The 22,465-nt window shown below is 42.4% G+C and overlaps 1 protein-coding gene and 1 non-coding gene across 3 annotated transcripts in view; both read right to left on the bottom strand.

The window, feature by feature from the left end:
• nucks1a (nuclear casein kinase and cyclin-dependent kinase substrate 1a) overlaps window positions 1–21,720 on the bottom strand; it is an 88,827-nt gene extending 67,107 nt beyond the window's left edge. For both annotated transcript variants that reach the window (XM_072715770.1, XM_072715771.1), the window contains exon 1: window positions 21,427–21,720. In XM_072715770.1, coding sequence (XP_072571871.1) covers window positions 21,427–21,443 — 17 coding nt within the window. In that variant the 5' untranslated portion in view covers window positions 21,444–21,720. The remainder of the gene's footprint in view (window positions 1–21,426) is intronic.
• Window positions 15,641–15,723, bottom strand: trnal-uaa (transfer RNA leucine (anticodon UAA)). The gene has a single exon. It is a non-coding gene; the product is annotated as a tRNA-Leu (tRNA).
• Window positions 21,721–22,465: the final 745 nt, after the last annotated feature.

The following is a 22,465-nucleotide window of genomic DNA, read 5'->3' as shown; positions in this document are numbered from 1 at the left end:
TCTCCCCCCTCACTTAAGATGTGCCTCGCACACACTTAATTTGATATCAACTGTTGATATTGAAAAATGGTTGACAGTGACAAACAAAACAATTTACAGAAGTGCCACTGCAAAGTGCTTTGCCCTCTGGACTAAGGCTAGCCGGTCTACAGTAGCTGCAGAGCTAGTGGAAAGCCTTTGTGGAAAAAAGCTCATGGTGCCTACAGTGACGAGATGGAACTCTTTCCACAATGCAGTTGCACGAATAACTGAGATATCCAGACCACAGTTGACAACTCTCTGCAGTCAGTTAGGTGTACAAGCCTTTTCCGAGCGAGAGTACAAATTCCTTGTAGAGTACTGCACAGTCACAAAACCGCTTACAAAACCTTTGGACCGTTTACAAGGTGAGATAAAGTATAGGTTAATGTAAACCTGTGGCTTCTTGCCTTTCCTTTTTTTGAATGTTAAACATTTGAATCAAACAAGTAATTCATTCATTGATTCATATTCATTCATTCCAGGGGAAAATGATTGTTATTATGGCAATCTATTACCGACACTGGAGTCTCTGATGTCAAAGACCTTGGCATTGCGTCCCGGGCCTCTCCGAGATGATGGCAAATCTGCCTGATGTCATAGTGCAGGTAGGCTGTGAGTGTGTATTTAAGACTTACTGACTGTAACTTTGTGTGATATGAGAGAAGCCTGCCATATGCACAATTGCACATCCCTCCACTATCACAGATGCTTCCATTATCACAGTCTTCTAAATTTCACACTGAAATAGGCTCTTAGAGAATGTAAGAATTGTATACTGGTACTGTGTTTCTGAAGACCTGGTATAGTCAATATGCCTGTTGCATCATTTACATGTCAACTCCTTCCACAGGAAGGTATGTTTTTCCTCTTTAAGGGAAATATCTAAATTTAGAAATCTCTTTCTTACAGGTCATCAAAACCCGCTTTGCTTCTGTTTTGGACAGTAGGGAGGGTCTCCTGGCTGCTGTCACTCTGCCGAAGTTCAAGATGAGGTGGTTGAGGGAAAAGACCAGGAGAGAGGCTCTAAAGACTCTGCTGATAACAGAGTGTCGTGCTTCACCCCTGGCTGCCCCCCACAATGAGGAGCATGAGGTCAGGCCTCCACAGATTAGTCCAGCATCCAGCAGTAGTGAGGATGACTTTTTTGTGTTTGAGGAAGAGCAGGATTCAGGATCTTTTGGTCCAGACAGGGAGATGATGGAGTACCTGAAGTCTGGGTCAGAGATGGAGGTCCTAGACAACTTCCCCAGAATTAAGAACTTATCTTTAAAATACAACACAGCACCAGCATCCAGTGCTCCAGTGGAGAGGCTATTCAGCCTAGGAAGCCTTGTTCTTACTCCAAAGAGGAACAGGTTAGGAGACAAGCGCTTTGAGAGACTCCTCCTTATGAGGTATAACCACTACTTTGACAAATAAGCTGACACATTCAGAAGCTCATATTTTGCACCAGAAAAATGCATTACAGTAAATGCCAACTGTATTTTTCATTTATTTACTTTGAGTCTTCTGTATTTGCTTTAACTCATTTCAACAACCTACCTCTCCTCTACACAGTGCTGGGAAGGCCAGTCTTTTTTATTTATGGATATATTTTTTTGAGGAAGTTAATATTTTTTTTTGTTTGTACTTGTTAATCGACAATCAAATTGATTTTTTGCACTAGATGGTTTTTGTTAAACATTGAGGAAGTTAATATGTTCTTGTACTTGTTATAAATTGACAATCAAATTGATTGTTTGCACTAGACAGTGTTTGTTAAACATTGAGGAAGTTAATATATGTTTGGACTTGTTATAAATTGACAATCAAATTGATTGATTGTTTGCACCAGACGGTGTTTGTTAAACATTGAGGAAGTTAATACTTGTTTGTACTTGATTGCACAAGTACAGTTGTTTGTAGTTATTTGCGCTAGACAGTGCCAGTCTGTTGTTGGCGTAATAAAGACCCTAAAGAACACTCCTCCTTTGTATGTTCTCCCTCTATCTGATGCATCTCAGGCAATTATAGAGAAATTAAGAAAAAAAATGGAACTAGTAATATAACTAGTTACTTTCTCCAGGGAGTAATAAAGTAAAGTAAGGCATTACTATTTTTGAGAGTAATATGTAGTATGTAATATATTACTTTTTTGAGTAACTAGCCCCAAGACTGCAGGTGAACCTCTAATCTGTGATTGGCTGAATCATTAAAAGACATGACAAGACTTTTGTCCTTGCAAAAATAGGTGTTATGGACATCAGGACACTTTTTGACCGTTTCATTTTGCACCCAGTTATTAATGTGAAAGCCCTTGGCATTAAATTGATCCATTCATTGTAACAATTGATTGATTAGAAATAAAGTTATATGCCTTTTTAAGTTACTATGTCCTTATGTGACTTTTGTCAATGACTGTATATATACACTCAGCTAAAGGTGCGAAACAAGCACAAACATTTTAAACCCATTACATTTAACCAACGTGTTTAAAGAAGAAGAAGAAAAACTTTTAGCGATATTTACCAGTGTTAGGTTGAAGAAAACATTTAACCAGCAAACATTTTAGCACAAGTTTTTAACAACGAGAAAAGCCGTAATCAGTTTAACAGTTTATTTCAATGTAAAAGAGAAAAAGCATTTTCACCAAACGTGAAGATCCATCGATAGCGGCTCTGGGTTCCGTCAGTGTAGCAAGGCGGCCATTATCCCGCAATGGAGGGAAGCTGGCATGCTGCCGACCTGTTCAAAACTTGCGCGACAAATGATCGACCGCTGGGGGAAGGGGAGGGGTGTAAACATGCCAAAGCACGTTCAAAATGGCGACGGCTGAAATTGTAATCGCTAGCCCATGGCCCTAAATTGTGTGAGCACGCCACCATCCTGACAGAATGCGCATTAACTCTATTTGTTAATCTGACTTATTTGTAAATAGTATAAATAATATATTTCTAAATTAAATAAATAAAAGTTGATTTGTAATCAATGCCCGCCTTGCACTGGCTTTGAGATAGACTGATCATCCGTTCACAACCCATTAAACATGGGGTAGAATCATCCGCTCCCAGGCTATTAGACATATGGTGTAGTCATAAACAGTCGCGGATGTTTACACGAAACCATGCATCAAACAAAGAATAATGATTCGTAAGACAACCATTTCAAAATGGTAACAACAAACGGAGCGAACGCTATTTCAAATAAGTCCCCTTAAACGTGACGTTTTTAAAGTAATGAAGCACTTTTCAACCAATGTGAATAATAAAGTAAAAGCGCCATAAACATTTTGACAAAAGAATCAACCAATAACGCTGGTAATTAAAATGAGCATACGGCATTACCCCAGAAGCGGTGGTGGTTAAAAGACGGCCTGCCGCTAGTTTTAAACTAGAAATAATTCTCTTTAAACAGGAACGTGCTGTTTTAATGCAATGTTTAATACAATGTATGTGAACAGCCTAGACGATAAGTTTTAGGGAATGAATCTATGTGTTTTTAGCATAAATTTAGAAGCATGGGTGTGGTACGGCCTCAGCACATACCGCTAGGTGGGGCTGTCTACTGTTCTTATTTTGCTAAAGGGATTCACACCAGGGGCTATGAAACAGCGGGGGGCCACGCACCTGTTGACGCCTGGCTCGGGATAGACCGGGCTCACAAGACAATTATCCATTTGTCGTAATGTCATAAACCAGCGCCGATGTTTTTCCCGAAACCGTACATTAAACAAAGAATATTGATTGGTAAATCAGATGACAAGTATACCGCCACCAAGCTGGGGGCTTATTAAGGGGGCGAGCGCTTGGTCCACATTAACACTCACGTCAAGGAGCGAAAGAAGCGGACACTTCATTTTCTGAGCTGCGACATATCAACGTTGGAAAATGGAACTCTCGAGGTAAGCTACATTTTCATTTAAATGTATTTTACAATTGCTGTTATAGATTTTTTCTGCTGTGAAAATATATTATTGTTATTTTGACCAAGAATTTTCCATGCTGTAAAGATCCTGGCAACACTGTGATACAGAGGATTGGAATAGCGGTAAGTTTTCAAACATAGCTATGGATTTTACTGATTAAATGTGACAAAAGACTGAAAGTGTTTTTGCTCACAATTGCAGCTAATGACGACGACACTGAACTGTGTGAACTGCTATGCACGCCAACGGTTATTTTCAGAGATAATCGTGAAGGGCCCGGACCCCGGCAAGTTAGCCATAAACGGAAAAGAGCGGATAGTTTTAACGGTACGTTGGCCTATATCGCTTACACCGTATCATTGGTTTTTCTGTATGAAATGCTTAACAGTGCCTGCGGCCGAAAAAATTGAAGCGGAGCTAGCAACGGAAAGCGTGCAGGACCAGCCGACTGGACAACTGGAATTTGAGCGACCTGGGGCTTCCACGACACAAAGTGCACCATCGGACCAAGGAGGATCTGCGTGCGGTGTGTTCCAGCATCCTCACCCCGTGCCTTAACGGAGCCACCGCTGTGGTCGCAAGATACCGCCCCCTTAACACCTTGGCAGCGGCCTGCTTTGATTTCCCGGACTGTAGATGATTCCCGAGAGGAGCGTTTGAAGGCGCTCAAACTAGCATTCTTCCTTTTTCAGGATCAGATGTGTGATTTTTTTGCGGATCTGTCTGACCAGATCTAAAGAATAAGCAGGGGACATGTCTGAAAAACGGTGGATGTGTAGTTTTAATGGGGCTGGGGGGTCTAGAAGGATACATGTAAACGACGACGATGGAGAAGCAACAATTAACCCTGATCTTCAACAGCTGATTGATGAAATGAATCACGGAACGCAGAGTGAGGTTAACCCCCTTTTGCTTGCCATGATAAATGAATTAAACTCACCAAATGAACATGTGCCTATGGGTGTGGAAATGGCGGACGGGCACGCGACCGAGCCTGGTGTTAGGTGCGACAATGGACTGGACACAGATATTGAAATGCCTGATGTAGATGACGGTGTGGCCATGCACTCTCAACTGCATCAGATGCTGACAGAGTTGAATGGCGAGAACCCGGGTGAATTTAACCCCATCTTACAAAACTTATTAAATGATTTAAATGATGATGGGGCAGCAGAGGTGGAACCAGAAATTATAGACATTGATAATGGGGCGCCGCAAGGCAGGGGTGTGGGTGCAGCGGCGGTGGGGGAGCCAGAAATTATGGATGTTGATAATGGAGTACAACAACAAGGCGGGGGTGTGGGTGCAGCGGCGGCGGGGGAGCCAGAAATTATGGATGTTGATAATGGGGTACAACAACAAGGTGGGGGTGTAGCTAATGGTGATGCAAATGTTAATGTGATACGCAGACCGCAGTTTAACAACACTGAAATAAGGCAGCGTTTTCATTTTGATGGAATCCAGCATGATGATATAGTAGACGTTTACAGGGCTGTGATACAGACATTCCAGAATTTGGTCGACAGAGTAAACGCTTTAGCAGGGGCTGGGGATATAATACAGTTGGAACTGCAGGGGGCGTCAGTAACCAATAACACAGCTATACATGTTCGAGGCGAGATCGATCTAAATGATCTGCTATCGATGGTAGACAATCTTTCACAGAGCAACGCCGAGGTTTTCAGCGATGATACGCTGGAATTGGTCGTACAAATTATTCATAATCGAAATGGTGGGGCAGCCCATCGACAGAAATTAACAAAGCTTTTAAAGTCTGACATTCTGCAAAAGAAGCTCAGATGGCTTATTGTATCTGAAAACTCTGGCAATAATCTATGTTTTGTTTACTGCGTAACCCGTCTGTTAAACCCCGACATGTCACATCAGGTTGCTGAGATAGAAGCTAAGCGTTTGCAGGAAGCAGTAGGTCTAACTGAGTCAGACATGGTGTCATTCTCAAACATAGCAGAGTTTGAGAAAATGCTTGGTGTCAAAATTGTTGTGTGGTAACGCTGTGACAAGTCTGACATTTTTAAGAAATTTCAGACAAACCCCGAGCCTTATGATAAAACAATCTTTCTGTACCTTCAAGATCAACATTATTTTGGCATAAAAAGCTTGACGGCGTTTTTTGGGGAATCATACGTCTGTGATTATTGTTACGCTGCATTCAGTGTTAAAGCGCATCACAAATGCAAGTATTACTGCAACGTATGTCTCAGTCCCGAGTGCCATAAGCATGCCACAACACACATCCATTGTGAGGACTGTGGCTCTTTCTGCCGCTCGCGGTATTGCTTTGAGCAGCACAAAATCTCAAAGCAACAGCCAGACGGCGGTTTTTATACTTTGTGTGATTCAGTCAAGTATTGTGACAAGTGTTGCCGACGGTACATCGTCACTAAAAAAAATAACCCAAAGGCTCATAAATGTACACCTAATACAAGATGTGCTTTTTGTAAAGAGGACTTGACGCCAGGGTGTGAACATCAGTGTTTTATCAAGCCAGTAGCAGCTGAGAACCTCTCAGAGCGCTATGTGTTTTATGATTTTGAATGCAGACAAGATGTGGGGATTCACATTGCAAATTACATCTGCTCAATGGACTATGCAGGCAATTGCTGGTCCTCTAAGGGGGACGGGTGTGTTGCGGCATTTTTTAAGAAGTACCGCATCTGTAAATACAAAGGGTATACATTCATAGCACACAACTCTAAAGGCTATGACAGTTACCTGCTTATGAAATATTTAGTTGAAAATGGCATCACCCCACACATTATCACGCAGGGCAGCAAACTGCTATGTGTGACAGACAAGGACTTTAACCAAAGATACATTGACTCACTTTGCTTTCTGCCCATGAAGCTGAGCGCATTCCCTGCAGCTCTGGGTTTTGAGAGCGAAAAGAAAGGCTATTTCCCCCATTTTTGGAACACTGTAGAAAATCAAAATTACATCGGACCCTACCCGCCACCTGAGGCATACGGTGTGCAAACCATGATGGAAAAGGAAAAGAGAGAGTTTATGGCTTGGTACGGCACTGTTGTTGGGGGTGTGTTTGATTTTAGGAAAGAAATGGCAGAGTACTGTAAAAATGATGTTGTCATCTTAAGAGAGGGCTGTCTCAGATTCAGGCGTGAGACCAACAACAGTTGTAATCTAGACCCTTTTCAATGTGTCACCATAGCCTCAGTGTGCATGAAACAGTTTTGCATGAGCTTTTTGCCTGAAAATACAGTCGTGCTCACCACTCCGGATAATTATATCAAGCGCCAAAAAGCATACTCCACGCCATGTATTCAATGGCTGGAATACATAGCCCATCGTGAACAAATAGAGATTCAGCACGCGCTGTGTAGAGGGGAGGTGAAAATGGGTCCCTACTACCTCGATGGCTATGCCGAAACCAGCAGGGTTCATACGGCGTACGAATTTGCGGGGTGTTTTTTTCATGGTTGCCCAGAATGCTTTGATTCACACGAAGTGAATCCTGTAACAAAACTGCGTTTTGGGGACATGCATCAGCAGTTTCAGGACAAGATCTTTGCCCTTAAAAACACATACAACCTCAATGTATATGTTATTTGGGAGCACCAGTGGAATAAATTGAAGGCTGAAAAGGCTGATGTGCAGGCATTCTTGAGGGAATTTGACTTTCCAGAGCGCATCGATCCTCGGGACGCTCTGTTTGGTGGCAGAACTAACGCTCTGCAACTGCACTATAAAGCACAGAGTGATGAGTGCATAGATTACTACGACTTTACTAGCCTTTACCCCTCAGTCCACAAGTTTAAGGAGTACCCGGTAGGCCACCCTGTAATCATTTACAGTGATTTTGACAGCATTGAAAACTATTTTGGGGTGATCAAAGCCAAAGTTTACCCACCGAGAGGCCTTTACCTGCCGGTTTTGCCTTACAGATGCGGCGGTAAACTCATGTTCACACTTTGCAGAACATGCTGTGAGACCGAGACACGGGGGGTCTGTAATCATACAGATGAGCAGAGAGCTCTGATCGGCACGTGGTGCAGTGTCGAAATCAACAAGGCTGTTGAAAAGGGCTACAATGTCGTAAAGATTTATGAGGTCTGGCATTTCCCCGACCGGACAGACACACTTTTTGCTGGCTATATTAATAATCATTTAAAGGGAAAACAGGAGGCTTCCGGATATCCCTCTTGGGCAACGACTGCTGAGGATAAAGAGAGATACATTCAGACTTACTTTGAGAAGGAGGGCATCCGTTTGAACCCCGAGAACATCGGGGTTAAAGTGAAACGCCAAATTTCCAAATTGTTTCTAAACAGTCTTTGGGGAAAGTTTGGTCAGAGAATAAATCAGGCGAGCATGACACTCATCAAAGATCCCGATGAGTTTCTCACGTTCATTTTTTCAAAGCTGGTCAGTGTGTCTCACTTTTCCTTCCTGAATGACAATGTGGCGATGGTCCAATGGCACAACATAAAGGGGTACCCTAGCATGCCGCGGCACGTCAATGTTTTTATTGCCGCTTTCACTACAGCTTATGCCAGGCTTGAGCTGTACAATCTCATGGACCGCTTGGGACGGCGCACGCTGTATCATGATACAGACTGTCATTTTTGTCAGCAAGCCGGGTGACTGGGCACCCCCTCTGGGCGATTTTCTCGGTGAACTAACAAGCGAGCTGGACCCAGATGATCACATTGTGGAATTTGTCTCAGGGGGACCCAAAACTTATGGGTACAGAACGGCAAAGGGCAAAACGAGCATGAAAGTGAAGGGGATCACGTTGCATAACACCAATTCAAAAGTTATCAATATTGCATCTCTGACAGGATTGGTTCAGGACTATGTGAGTAACCCACGTGACCCCCCTAGAGAGATCAGGACATCCACGCAGCAGATTGTGCGGGATAAAAGGGGTTTCCATTTAAAAAATAAGACAGTCAGCAAGTGTTTCAAGATCATGTACACTAAGCGGCAGCTTCAGTCTGACTACACAACCTTACCTTATGGCTACTAGTGAAGGGTTCGACAATAGACTTCAGCATCCGTTCTCTTGTATTATATCGGGACCGAGTAACTCTGGCAAGTCATATTTCATTAAAAGACTGTTGGAAAATGTGGATTGTACATTATCCAGAGTTCCTGAAAATGTCGTATGGTGCTATTCTTGCTGGCAACCGCTGTATGATGAATTGCTGTGCAAAATAAAGAACATTAAATTTGTGGAAGGAATTCCGGAGTCTCTGTGTGACGATGAACTTTTGCCTCCAAATAAAATAAACCTAATCATCACTGATGATCTAATGGAAAAAGCATGTGTCAATAACGAAGTCGAAAAAGCTTTCACCAAGTATACGCATCACAGAAATCTGAGTGTTATTTATCTGGTGCAGAATCTCTTCTTCCAAGGTAAGAAAAGTCGGACCATCAATCTGAATGCCAATTACATCGTATTATTTAAAAACCCCAGAGATAAATTACAGATGTGTGTACTTGCACGTCAGATGTACCCGCGGCATTCAAAATTTTTTCTAGAAGCTTTCGAAGATGCCACAAAAGTCCCTTATGGGTACCTGCTTGTGGATTTAAAAGCCGTGACACCCGCGGACTGCAGACTCAGATCTGGTTTACTTCGACCAAAGATGCCTGTTGCTTACGTTCTCAAGAAAAAATATTAACGATGTCGGCTCGTATAAAAAGAAACTGGAGTGCCCTGAAAGCTTTATTTGACAGTAACGCCAGACAGAGAAAGAAAATTTTAAAGACGGCCTCGCCGGGTTTGCTGAACACTCTTTGTGAAATAGCTTTGAACGTACTGTGCGGTAACATCCCGCTAACCAAATCACAGACTGCAAGACTTAAAAAGCAAAAAAGTGGTATTAAACTACTTGCAAGCAAACGGGCATCGTTAAAAAGAAAGAACTCTGCCGTCACCGCGTGGAACCCGCGCGGGGAGTTTGTTTTTAATGGAAAGACTATCGCGGGGTCGCACATGCTCGATTTGCTTAAAAAAATTACCAACCCTCGTAATGTGGGCGATGCCAGAAGACCTGTGGGATGGGGCGAGTTTCTACAAGGACTGGCAAGACTCAACATGCCCTGCTCCCTCATACCTAACCAAGATGTCTGCCGTCTCATAGAAGCGATCAAGAATCCCATCGATGTGTCACGTGACACTACACCAAAAAGTATTTGTCGGTCTCGAGGCTCCCGGAAGAATTTTCTGCGGAAATTCTTAAAACCAGACTGGCTTATGTTTTAAAGTGTTTTTGTACTTACTTAATAAAACACTAAAACGTGATATTTTGTCTTTGTGGTTTTTATTTAACATACAGTTTTTTTCAAAGCCTTACAACAACATCTCACCGTTTGCATTTTGGCAAACACATTTTTCACACGATTGGTATATTTAAATTTAGAAACAAAATTTGAAACCATGGTATCGTTCTTTTTAAAATCATTGCTATAAAACGATAGAATTTTAGAAAAAGAAAAGCCTCTACAGTGGTTAATTAAATAAAAAAGACAATGTTGGCCGCACGTCACGCTGAGATCGTCTTGAACCTGCTTTGCGTTGTAAACAAGCCGGTCACAGTTCCTCGTCATGAATGTCTTTATGATTCTCGGAAAGTTGGAGTGATCAGGTGGATTCCCGTATGAGTCGAAAAACTCTGCGGAGCTGTCATGGTTGATAAAAAGCGCCAGCCAGTGTTCTCTGGGGGCAGAAGTAGGATGTGTATTGACGAATGAAGATTGCGGGTAATTTATCAAGCTTTACTTCCTCCAGCTCATCACAAGCTAAAACACCATAAAAATGTCTCGCGGTCCATCGGTTTCTACTAAGGATATTAGATAGCTCCAGGGTATTCATGACTAGTAGTAATCATACAAAATATTTCTCCTTTGGTTAATCTCGATTATATTGTCGAAGGTCGCGTAAACTATCAATGTGACAGTCCTGGTCAGAGGTTGACGGAATCTCATCCCCAGGCACGTTTCTGCTTTTAACCATAGAGAGATGCTGATTGCATCCTTCGTCCGGTGACAAGTTAAAGGCGTACAAAGTATAGCCGCTTATGTACTCGTTTCTGTCAACAGCGACAGGATCGTTTTTCAAATGTCTCCCTGTGGCCAGAACCAAGCTGTAATACTCACGGGCAACATTTCCCCTGTTAAAATCAGGCTGAAACGGTTTAGAGGGATATTGCTGACCATCGACATAAAGCGCTACAAATTCAGCATCGTAATGTTGAAAATTGAAAGGGTTTCGATCGTATGCGCCCATAAACCCCATGTTATCTACAAGGCCGATGACAACGGTTTTAGGCCCAGAAACAGATTTTCTTGCACGCAGACACGGCTGCCTGCTGCAACGCGGAATGTTTTCATGCAGACTCTCTCGATCGGGTATTTCGCGTTGGCTGTCAGGCAAGGCGCTGGCGTGTCCCAGTTTGACAGCCGTCGAAACAGAAACTTTTTTAACAAACAGGGAAGCCGATACGATTTTGAGCGAGTACTGTTCAGCATCTCCGCTCATGAGGCAAAACTCATCTTTGTTTCGAACCATTTTCATTTTGACATCGACCCCATTTAGCATTAACCTCTCTTGAAAAAATATGTCAGAGTGTATGGGGCCAATCAAATCTAAAGCACCGCTTCTTGCTGAAAATGCTGCTCTTTTCTCTAAGCCCTTGTTATCGCCATCAGGGTCTGTATCATCCATAGCGCCAGAACTGTCTTTATAAAACAGCCCGCAGGTAAACTGCCTGGATAGCATTCCGACGCTGTAATTAAGCAGGCACTCTATCATGGCTCTGTAAGGGTACGTATTGCTAGACTGGCTTACTAGCCTGTCACCCAAGGATATGTCCACCTGGGAGAAAATTGAGGCGATAGGGTAATTTATGACCCCCACCTTCGCGGCAGGGTCAATGTTTGTCCCATTAGCTTTTGTGATTCGGCACCGTAGGTGCAGTAGCGTGTTGTTGAGGTCTAGGTAATCTTCCCCATTACCGGCGATGAAAAACTCCAGGGGGCCATTATCTGTTAAAGCTGAGAGTGGCGGCACTTCCACGTATATATTTTTATCGATGCTTGCTTGTGTGTATGGCACTGCAAAAATATCCAATTCTGATTTCATGCACTCCTCTGACAGGCTGTGTATGAGGACCATAGTTTTAGAAAATGTATCTTCTTCTCTGTACTTTTTTGGGCGACTTCTTCTTCTCTTGCTTCTTTTTGACTACTGAGCTTCTCTTGGTCGACACCTTGCGTTTTTTAGCAGCGGTAATTCGAGCCCCGGGGGGTCTTTGACGCTTACCACGCACCAACACCATGAGCCCAGAGCCCTCTTGCTGTCGTGTTGTTAATTTCCCCGTAATCGCTCCGGAAATTACATCCTTTGCAATATTTTGCGCTGCCGATTTTAGATGTGGCTTCGCCATACTGAAAGTCCTTATCAGAAATGGCACTGCCATTCTGAGGAGCCCTCGAAAAAGGCCCCCCAGACCCCCTCCGTACATGACGGGTGCTCCGTTGTATCCGGGGAGACCGTTACCAGATTGGTTTCTGTAGTATTCCACATATCTATGTGGATCTGAAAAACCGTCGGCGCTGTACATTATTATTATTGGGGGTAGTGCTTAGCCGGCCTGAAATGCAGCTTCACGATCGTTTTTCTGTACCGGAAGGGTATCGCCTTGTTCTGGTCAGATTTGAACTGGATTACAATATTATCAATGTGATTCTTGCAGAGCGACACGTAATGGACCCTGTTGTATGATATTGTGACCATCGAGTTGTGAGTCCCCGTAATATGTGCACCCCGTAACAGAGGTACGAAACTGTCACCCACTCTTTGGTGCTCGACAATGTCTGAATACACGTAAATTGTGTAAAATCCGGCGCATATGTCTGCTGGATTCGGAGCCGCTGATCTATCACTAATCTTTTGAAATACCCCAGGAACAAACCCCAGCATCCTTGCAAGGTTACCTTTCGCTTTAAAAGCCATGTGTGGTGGACCAACCATATACACTTTGTTTTTTATTGCTCCATAGTCAAGTTTTAGTTTTGACATTCCTAGAGCATCGTTAATTTCACTGATTAGGTTTTCAATATCTCTGTAATGCCCCGCTTTTAGCTTGTATTGCAGGATTGGCAGTATTGACACCCCTCCGGTCACGTAAAATAATGTGTCTTCTTCCACCAGCGTATCCCACGTTCGCGGGTAGTGGATTTCCGTTAATCCTATTTCCCATTTACCGTTCAGATCAATCGGCTTGGCTAGTTTTGTCGTGTAGCTTGATATGGTATTGTGCGGGAAAACATCCATAGATGCGTTGCTAGGGAGCGTAACATAAAAACCGCTTTCCTCCTCCATGGCTGCTTTTGATGTGAATGCATGCCACAGGCACGTACCATCGGCGTTATACGTCGACTATTTGGCTAGCTGGGACCCAGCTGTTAAATTTGTCGGGCCACCCCAACCATTTCACTAAAAACATTTTTTTGCCCCTCTGCGTTTTTTCTGTAAAATACTCGTCCGTAAAAGTTTGCTCATATCCTTTGGTAAATTTCCCCCGTGCTTTCGATACCCTGACCACATCATCGATGTTAAACTTATAACGACGCTTTTCAGCTGCACCAGGCGTCAAGCCATATATGTTGTTGAAAACCTGTCCGGCATTCTCCGTATTCACCTCAACCGGCTTCATTTTAATGGTGCTATGGCAGGTGTTATTGTAAGCACTCGCCAGATCTTGTACAATGTCCACATACCTTCTTGTATTATAAGCCGTAAAATAGCGCCACATTCATGTCTTTAAAGTGCGGTTAAATCTTTCTACTATGGATCCCTTAACATCATTACCGGTTGTGAAATGTATTATCCCATGTTTCTCCGTAAGCTTATGAAACGATGTGTTAAAAAAACTCTGTCCCTCGATCGGTTTGTAGTTTTTTGGGTATCCTGCCTTGAGAGAGAATGTTTTCAAACACTTTCTTTACCTCTAAACCAGTCTTGCTTTTAAGGCAGCACACCCATGCGTATTTTGATAGAATATCTATGCAACCAAGTCAGCTTGCCATTGAGAATCGATATTAGTCACAAAGACTCTATTCCTTTTAAAGTTAAATCTGATCGGTTTATGTAATGTGTATGCATCTTCACCAGACAGCCATGTCACAACTTGCTTTTTATCCACAGTATGTCCACTTTGGTCATTTATCTGTGCCCTGTATAATCTATCGACACCACCAAATGACCCAGGGTTTGATGGCGTATAATAGACGTGTTTCAAGTGCTTGTTATCCATCATGAACCTCTAGCAATAATGACACAATGTTTTCATGACTCAACTCATTTTATTTAGAAAGCATATAAAAATTGCCAGCCAATCACATTTTGACAGACGTTTACACCCCAGCCAGAGTCTGCTCGAACTTGTGCATATCCCAGACATCAGTAATTGCACCATCTACAGCACACTCATAATCTTTCCCTTCAACATCACGTTTCAGCTCGCGTAATTTTTCCCGTACATTAATTTCGGTTTTAAGTTCAGAAATTACTGCCTCGACTGCACCTTGGACTTTGACAGGTGGGGGGTGAGGCTGCTTTTGTGATAATATATTTAAACCATGGTCTATACAGTTTTTTGATCAGCTTTTCAAAATTGTTAAAGAAATAAAACGCTTCAGGTTCGTAGAGACACGTGTGCCTCCGCTGGCTCGGGTGTTTCACAGAGCAACCGATACAAGTCTCCTGCATGTCATCTTCAATAATCCGATCCAGAATACAGGCCAGTGCCCCTTTGATTATCTTCATGGCAGAGTCAGTGATGCTCCCATCCACAGCATCTTCAGATAATGGCCGCACAGCAAAACGCTTGCGGAGCTCATCTATCGTCGGTGCAGGGGGTTGCGATGTGCCCATTAGGTCGGAGGTCTCCTGTGGAGGTTGCTGTTGTGACCCTGGCCACATAGCCCAGGTCGGGCTAGATGGAGGTGGTGGTGGTGGCAGGAACGGAGCACCATACGGGCCCCATGATGCGGGGTGCCGCGGGATGAGTTGAGGATGCTCTAGCGGTTTGTCCAGTCGCAGTTCAAAAGTTGATGCCTGAGGCAATGATGGGTACCACTGAAGGTACGGGTCTGTATCACCCATTTGCTGGTCAGAAGGCGATGCAGGCTCCAGTAGGGCGGCTTCAGGAGATGTCAGTTCGCTCGCCATTGCTTGCTGGGAGATGTGTCTCGTCCTGAGTGATGGCTCACAGGATGGCGGGGTTTTAATTCGTTTTCAATAGGGTCTTCTCTCATCTCATTGGGCGTCATCACCAGAAGTGGGACGGCCCGTCACCGACCACACTTAGTTAAAAAAAAATTCTCGAGTTTTATACAGATACATTTTTTATGCGAGAATATGCTGCACAGTGAACCGTGCTTGTGCTGTCTCGGCGGCTTGCGTGGAGCCCAAGTCGGGTTTAGCAGTACCAAGTTACGGGTAGGTGTCGTCGTCAAACTCATTGCAAGCTCTGTCTGTATGAGATCGGAAACAATTTGTCCGTCGGTCGCCATTTTTGCCACCGATTTGACAGCGATGCTGCTATTTACGCACATTTAAGCACATAGTGTGTCTCTAGGTGTTGAGAGAGAGAGAGAGAGCGCGCATGCGCTCATTTTAACAAGGATTACCAGCGGCAAGGCACTACTACCCAGAAAAGGGTTTACCTGGGGTGGGGATCGAACCCACGCGGACATACGTCCATTGGATCTTAAGTCCAACACCTTAACCACTCGGCCACCCTGGTGAACATGGTACATTTTGTCTATTTATAAAAAATACTATTACAAATCGACTTTTATTTATTTAATTTAGAAATAAATTATTTATACTATTTACAAATAAGTCAGATTAACAAATAGAATTAATGCGCATTCTGTCAGGACGGTGGCGTGCTCACACAATTAAGGGCCATGGGCTAGCGATTACAATTTCAGCCGTCGCCATTTTGAACGTGCTTCGGCGTGTTTACGCCCCTCCCCTTCCCCCAGCGGTCGATCATTTGTCGCGCAAGTTTTGAACAGGTCGGCAGCAAGCCGGCTTCCCTCCATTGCGGGATAATGGCCTCCTTGCTACACTGACGGAACCCAGAGCCGCTATCGATGGATCTTCGCGTTTGGTGAAAATGCTTTTTCTCTTTTACATTGAAATAAACTGTTAAACTGATTACGGCTTTTCTCGTTTTTAAAAACTTGTGCTAAAATGTTTGCCGGTTAAATGTTTTCTTCAACCTAACACTGGTAAATAAACTTTTAGCGATTTCTTCTTCTTCTTTAAACACGTTGATTAAATGTAATGGGTTTAAAATGTTTGTGCTTGTTTCGCATTTGCTATTGTTTTGTTTGTTTAAAAGTTAAAGTTTGGGACTTGTGTCTTTTGTGCTTAAAATACGGTGTTTTATCTTGACAGTGTTTCGCTCGGGCATGTCTCTACTTGTTTAAATTCCGCCTGCTTTTCTTTCTTTCTTAACAAAAAGTTTTGCCCTAGCTTATGTTCATCCTGCTATATGTTTTATTATTCCTTAAAACGTTATTAAAAATAACACATTAATAGAATACATGTAATGTATTTTTATTCTATTAAAGTTTAACAACCCCCAAACCATATGACCCCCTAATCGGCAACACGTGGCATAAGCATGTATGATACCATTTGGCCAAAACCCCCTCCCCCGACCAATCAGAACAAAGGATACGCCCACCTCCCGCTTATGACATCATAGATGGGGGAGCTTTAAGCTCCGCCCAATGTACCACCTAACCTTTTTTCACATGGCAGTTGCTTCAATGCATTTAGGGGTGTGGTCCTGGTCAAGACAATCTCCTGAACTCCAAACTGAATGTCAGAATGGGAAAGAAAGGTGATTTAAGCAATTTTGAGCGTGGCATGGTTGTTGGTGCCAGACGGGCCGGTCTGAGTATTTCACAATCTGCTCAGTTACTGGGATTTTCACGCACAACCATTTCTAGGGTTTACAAAGAATGGTGTGCAAAGGGAAAAACATGCAGTATGCGGCAGTCCTGTGGGCGAAAATGCCTTGTTGATGCTAGAGGTCAGAGGAGAATGGGCCGACTGATTCAAGCTGATAGAAGAGCAACTTTGACTGAAATAACCACTCGTTACAACCGAGGTATGCAGCAAAGCATTTGTGAAGCCACAACACGCACAACCTTGAGGCGGATGGGCTACAACAGCAGAAGACCCCACCGGGTACCACTCATCTCCACTACAAATAGGAAAAAGAGGCTACAATTTGCACGAGCTCACCAAAATTGGACAGTTGAAGACTGGAAAAATGTTGCCTGGTCTGATGAGTCTCGATTTCTGTTGAGACATTCAAATGGTAGTCAGAATTTGGCGTAAACAGAATGAGAACATGGATCCATCATGCCTTGTTACCACTGTGCAGGCTGGTGATGGTGGTGTAATGGTGTGGGGGATGTTTTCTTGGCACACTTTAGGCCCCTTAGTGCCAATTGGGCATCGTTTAAATGCCACGGCCTACATGAGCATTGTTTCTGACCATGTCCATCCCTTTATGACCACCATGTACCCATCCTCTGATGGCTACTTCCAACAGGATAATGCACCATGTCACAAAGCTCGAATCATTTCAAATTGGTTTCTTGAACATGACAATGAGTTCACTGTACTACAATGGCCCCCACAGTCACCAGATCTCAACCCAATAGAGCATCTTTGGGATGTGGTGGAACGGGAGCTTCGTGCCCTGGATGTGCATCCCACAAATCTCCATCAACTGCAAGATGCTATCCTATCAATATGCGCCAATATTTCTAAAGAATGCTTTCAGCACCTTGTTGAATCAATGCCACGTAGAATTAAGGCAGTTCTGAAGGCGAAAGGGGGTCAAACACCGTATTAGTATGGTGTTCCTAATAATCCTTTAGGTGAGTGTATATAAGGTAAGCTAATACTTTCCCGGTGTTTCATAGTACCCTTGAGAGGGACATTCTAAAAATCAAAACCGAAATAAAAAGAATATGGACTTTATTTTACGTTAAGCGTTTTCCCCTCCATTGACGCCCATTATAAGGAAAAGGCTTAATGTAACTTAAAGTACCAAGACAGCCACCAAAAATCACCAAATTTCTCACGCATATATCTGGTCATAAACACTTTCACCTGACAAAAAATCTAAACCGAAATACAAGGAATATGGACTTTATTTTACATTAAGCCTTTTCCTTATAATGGGCGTCAATGGAGGGGAAAACGCTTAACGTAGTATAAAGTCCTTATTCTTAGCATTTCGGTTTAGATTTCTTGTCAGGTGAAAGTGTTTATGACCAGATATATGTGTGAGAAATATAGTGATTTTTGGTGGCTGTCTTGGTACTTTAAGTTACATTAAGCCTTTTCCTGGTGGTACAGGAGATGAAGACTGAGAAATTTGTTCGCTTCCTGCATTTCATGTTGGACTACAGTACCATCTTATCCAAGTGCTGTACTGATTTTCAGCATGATAACCTAAACATCACATGAACAAATCAGTTAGTTGAGAGCACCACATCACGCTTGCTCAGCCTAAAAACAAAACCAGGAGAATACCAGAAAACCTTGGACACAAAGTTCACAGCGAATTAGGATGGTAGCATTTGCTACTGTGGAACTCCGCTCACAAAAAGTCTGCAACCTGCTAGAAAAGGTGAGGGCACAGACAAAAACACCTTTGGTGCAGAGATTCAGAAGATTATTGACAATTAAAAATCTGCGTGAAAAGCCTCTCTCTTGTTTCAAGGTTTTTGACCCTTCCACTCTTCCCTACCCCAGAGAGGAGCTGGCAAATTATGGGGATGAAGAGGTGGATTGTCTTGTCACACATTTTGCCAGTTTGCTAGATGAGGAAGAGAAAGAGAAAATTCCACAAGAATGGATGGATCTGAAAATGTGGCTTGCAGAACACTGGGGTAGCAATGTAGATTGCTTGTACAGAGATCTCCTCTCTGAGAATCCAGAACACCTCTCTCATATCTTGTTGCTGGTGAAATTAATGCTGACACTTAGTCCATCAACAGCTATCTGTGAGAGAGGATTTTCTTGCATGAACCGAGTGAAGACAACACATCCTACCTCTCTACACCCTGAAACACTGAATGACTGCATGCAACTCTCCATTAATGGGGAAACAGTTGAATCTTTTTGCCCTGACAAGTCAATTCGTTTCTGGATGTTTTATGGAAAAGGTTCAAGACACCTGGATCATAAAACCCCGACAAGAACAAAGAGAAGTGAAATGGAGGCCGATGCACAGGAAGAGAAAGCTGATGGAGATGCTATGCCCTCAACGTCGAGTGGCATTTTCTCATCCATGACTTCAGTGGAAATTTCTGACACAGACTGATTAATGTTCTACACAGTCCTTACAAGTTGATAGAAATGTCTGTTCAATTAGAACCAAATATTTGAGTTGATGATTGTAATTTTTATAGTTGTTGTAATTTGTGTTTTAACAATTTTTTGATTGATGTTTTGTTTCCTTTACAATATTATACATTAAAAATAATCTCTTTTTTATTTGGGCTACTTAAATTTATTTTGGGCTACCAAAAACTGAAGAGTGTCTGCCCAAAGGGCTACTAGGGATTTTGAAATTTTGCGAGCCCTGGAACCGCAGGCACCACTGTACAATACAAGTGTATTAAATGAAAACACCACACTTTGAGGATCGCATGTGGCGTCCAATCAGTGTGCGTTAAACTCAAAAGCAATAATGAGCACACGTTAGAGCTCCAGATATCAGTAGTGAAGCTAATCACTGGTACATCTTAACATTTTTGATACATGTTCGCATACTTTTTTGTACAGCTCAGGTAGAGCGGTCTCAGAAAAACTGTACCATGGTTCAAAGTGTTCAATCAAAAGGCGGAAACCCTCATTTTCTACAACTGCGAGGGGTAGCTCATCCAGAACAATGAATTCAAGTACCTTTTCTGTTATTTTTGTCGCTTTTACACTATTGCTGGGGAGTTTCACGCACATTTAAATGCTGCCTGTAGAGTTAACTGCTTCGAACAATCCCCTGTTTTTGTTTTGTTCAACTCCTCACACTCTTTGGCATGACACTTCTGGGGGTGCTTTATTAAGTTGGTCGTATTATACTTTGCAGTGCTGCTGTAAACAGCGGTGGAACTTCTTGGCATAGCAAGCGTGAAATACCTCCACACAGATAACATTTTGGATCGGTGCATCCCTAATAACTTTAAGTAAGACAGCTGAACTACTGAACGTGAAGTGCACACACAAACATTGAAAAATGTTACAAACAGTAAAAGACATTACAGCCAGAAAACTACATATAAAGCTAACTTTACAGTGGTGTTGGTGTTAAGTTTTAAACTCGGACCCGCTTTCTGCAATATTTCAGTATAGATCTGCATATCCCCACAAACATCATCAACTGAGAATACGAGGGAGGTATACCCGAAAGTGGTTTCTTGTTTAAACCCTAGGTATGACACCACGGTAAAGTTAACTGTATATTCAGTTTTCCGGATTTTGTTAAGGGCAAATTTTAATTAATATTTTACTGTTTGTGTGCGCACTTCACATTCAATAGCCCAGCTGTCTTGCTTACATATTACATATTTCTGTGTCATTTATTGTATAAAATGCAAAAGGCAACAGTAAGCAGATCAGATACCTCAAATAGGAGACAGAAAAGGCTGTGCAAGGTAGACCAGAAACATAAATGTGCTTCATAAGTATATTTTTTATTTCACATTTGGCATGTAATGGAGATTATGGCTCTGAATATTTTGGGTTTAGGAGCCAATTTTTTATTTATTTTTTTTGGTCTGGAGCCATGCTGACAAGAAGCAAAAGGGGTGTGGCAACCCAGAGAAACACTGCCCTACCTGGCTTTACTACAGATACATTAATTTACTGCCATAAAAGTTAAAGGTCCTCTGCTATTCCCCCTTACTCACTATTCCACAACTGCAGGACAATATGTCACAAAATGGTTTAAAGGCAAACGAGTGGGCTGTATTGTACTGCAGAACAAAAACAGGACTAAAACGTCACGTCAATGAACTAATAACGAACGTATCCAGTTTTAGGATTATATTGCCGTTCGGATGAATGGATAATTCTTTCCCCTTTAAAATTCAATTTACAGTTGCTTCATATATGTTATTTGGTGTCTGTTATACGTACGGAATACGCGCCTCTAAGTCGCATCCAGATGCTACGGTCTCTCACAACCACACATGCACTGAAGCCCGCGCAAAATGCAAGTAGCTGGCTAACCAGCTATGCCTACAGCGAAAAGGTCATTGTTAAAAAGTATGCAGCACAGCACGAACAGGTCATTTTTTCGAATAAAAGTGACGCATTTTTTGCAATCAACACAACATTAACGTACGCACCCATGGCTTACAACGTGCAAGCAATGGGCCACACCAACACAAAATACAGTCGTACGTACCTCACCGGTCTTGACATTTTTCAGAAATGCTGAGGTTGGAGACTGAAGTACTATAAAATAAAAGTCACAAGGGCAATTTGAAAACAACAATAGACTTTTCAATTTTATGACTACTGGAACGCAGACACGCGTTACCAGGTATTACCAAAACCCACACGTAAAATGAAAACGAATAATAAAAAACGCATTTAAAGTCAGGAATTTAGTTTAATTTTACCATCAGCTACACAAAATGGTGAATAAAACAAACAGAAACTGCAGGTTCTACGCAACCTAGTAGCTGAGCACAAGGCGTGTACTTGGTTTGAAAGTACTGCCCACCACAGAGCTTTACTGGACAATCCTAAGCAATTGATTCAGCCATTGGATAGTTCAAAATACCATCGAGAAGTTCAATTGGATGTACGGTCTGTATGTCAGATTTTAAAGCTCATCCTAAAGTTTCCTCCCCCTTTCGGTAGGTTGAAGTAACATTACAACGAAACAATAAGACGGCAGTAGTAGGTGCTGAATAGCTCGTAACTGTTGAAAGGAATAATATATTGAATTTGTAGGCTTAAAATATTACGTGGCAATGTCGAAGTGGCAGCGAATGTATATTTCGGAACCTATGTGGAGGAAGACAAAGTAAAACAAATCATCTTCAAGACATATTTTTCTCCAAAATATCGCTAGTAAATATTAAATATAGGCTGACGATTAACTCACGATGTATTTACTTATGCACCCCCTCAGACAAAGATTGTTTTCCCATAGTATTAATTTTAAAAGGAGCACTGCCATTAATGTGCTACACGATAGCAAAAGGAGTTGGAAGGCAAAAAATCAGTGGTTTTACAATAAAAAAATATATGATGGAACAAATAATTTAAAAAACTTGAAAGTCTTGATGAAATTTCGGTTGTAAACTGCCTAAATATTGAAGTGGTAGTACATAAGTGCTGAGAAAAAAATCTTAGTCCAATAGAATTTTGGTTTGATTAGATTGACATCTTTCAAACGTGTTTCACGATTAAACACTGTTTAGGTCGTGCAAAAT

This window comes from Paramormyrops kingsleyae, chromosome 8, assembly GCF_048594095.1.
Source record: "Paramormyrops kingsleyae isolate MSU_618 chromosome 8, PKINGS_0.4, whole genome shotgun sequence".
Taxonomy (NCBI): Eukaryota; Metazoa; Chordata; class Actinopteri; order Osteoglossiformes; family Mormyridae; genus Paramormyrops; species Paramormyrops kingsleyae.
This window is presented reverse-complemented; position numbering and strand designations above follow the sequence as displayed.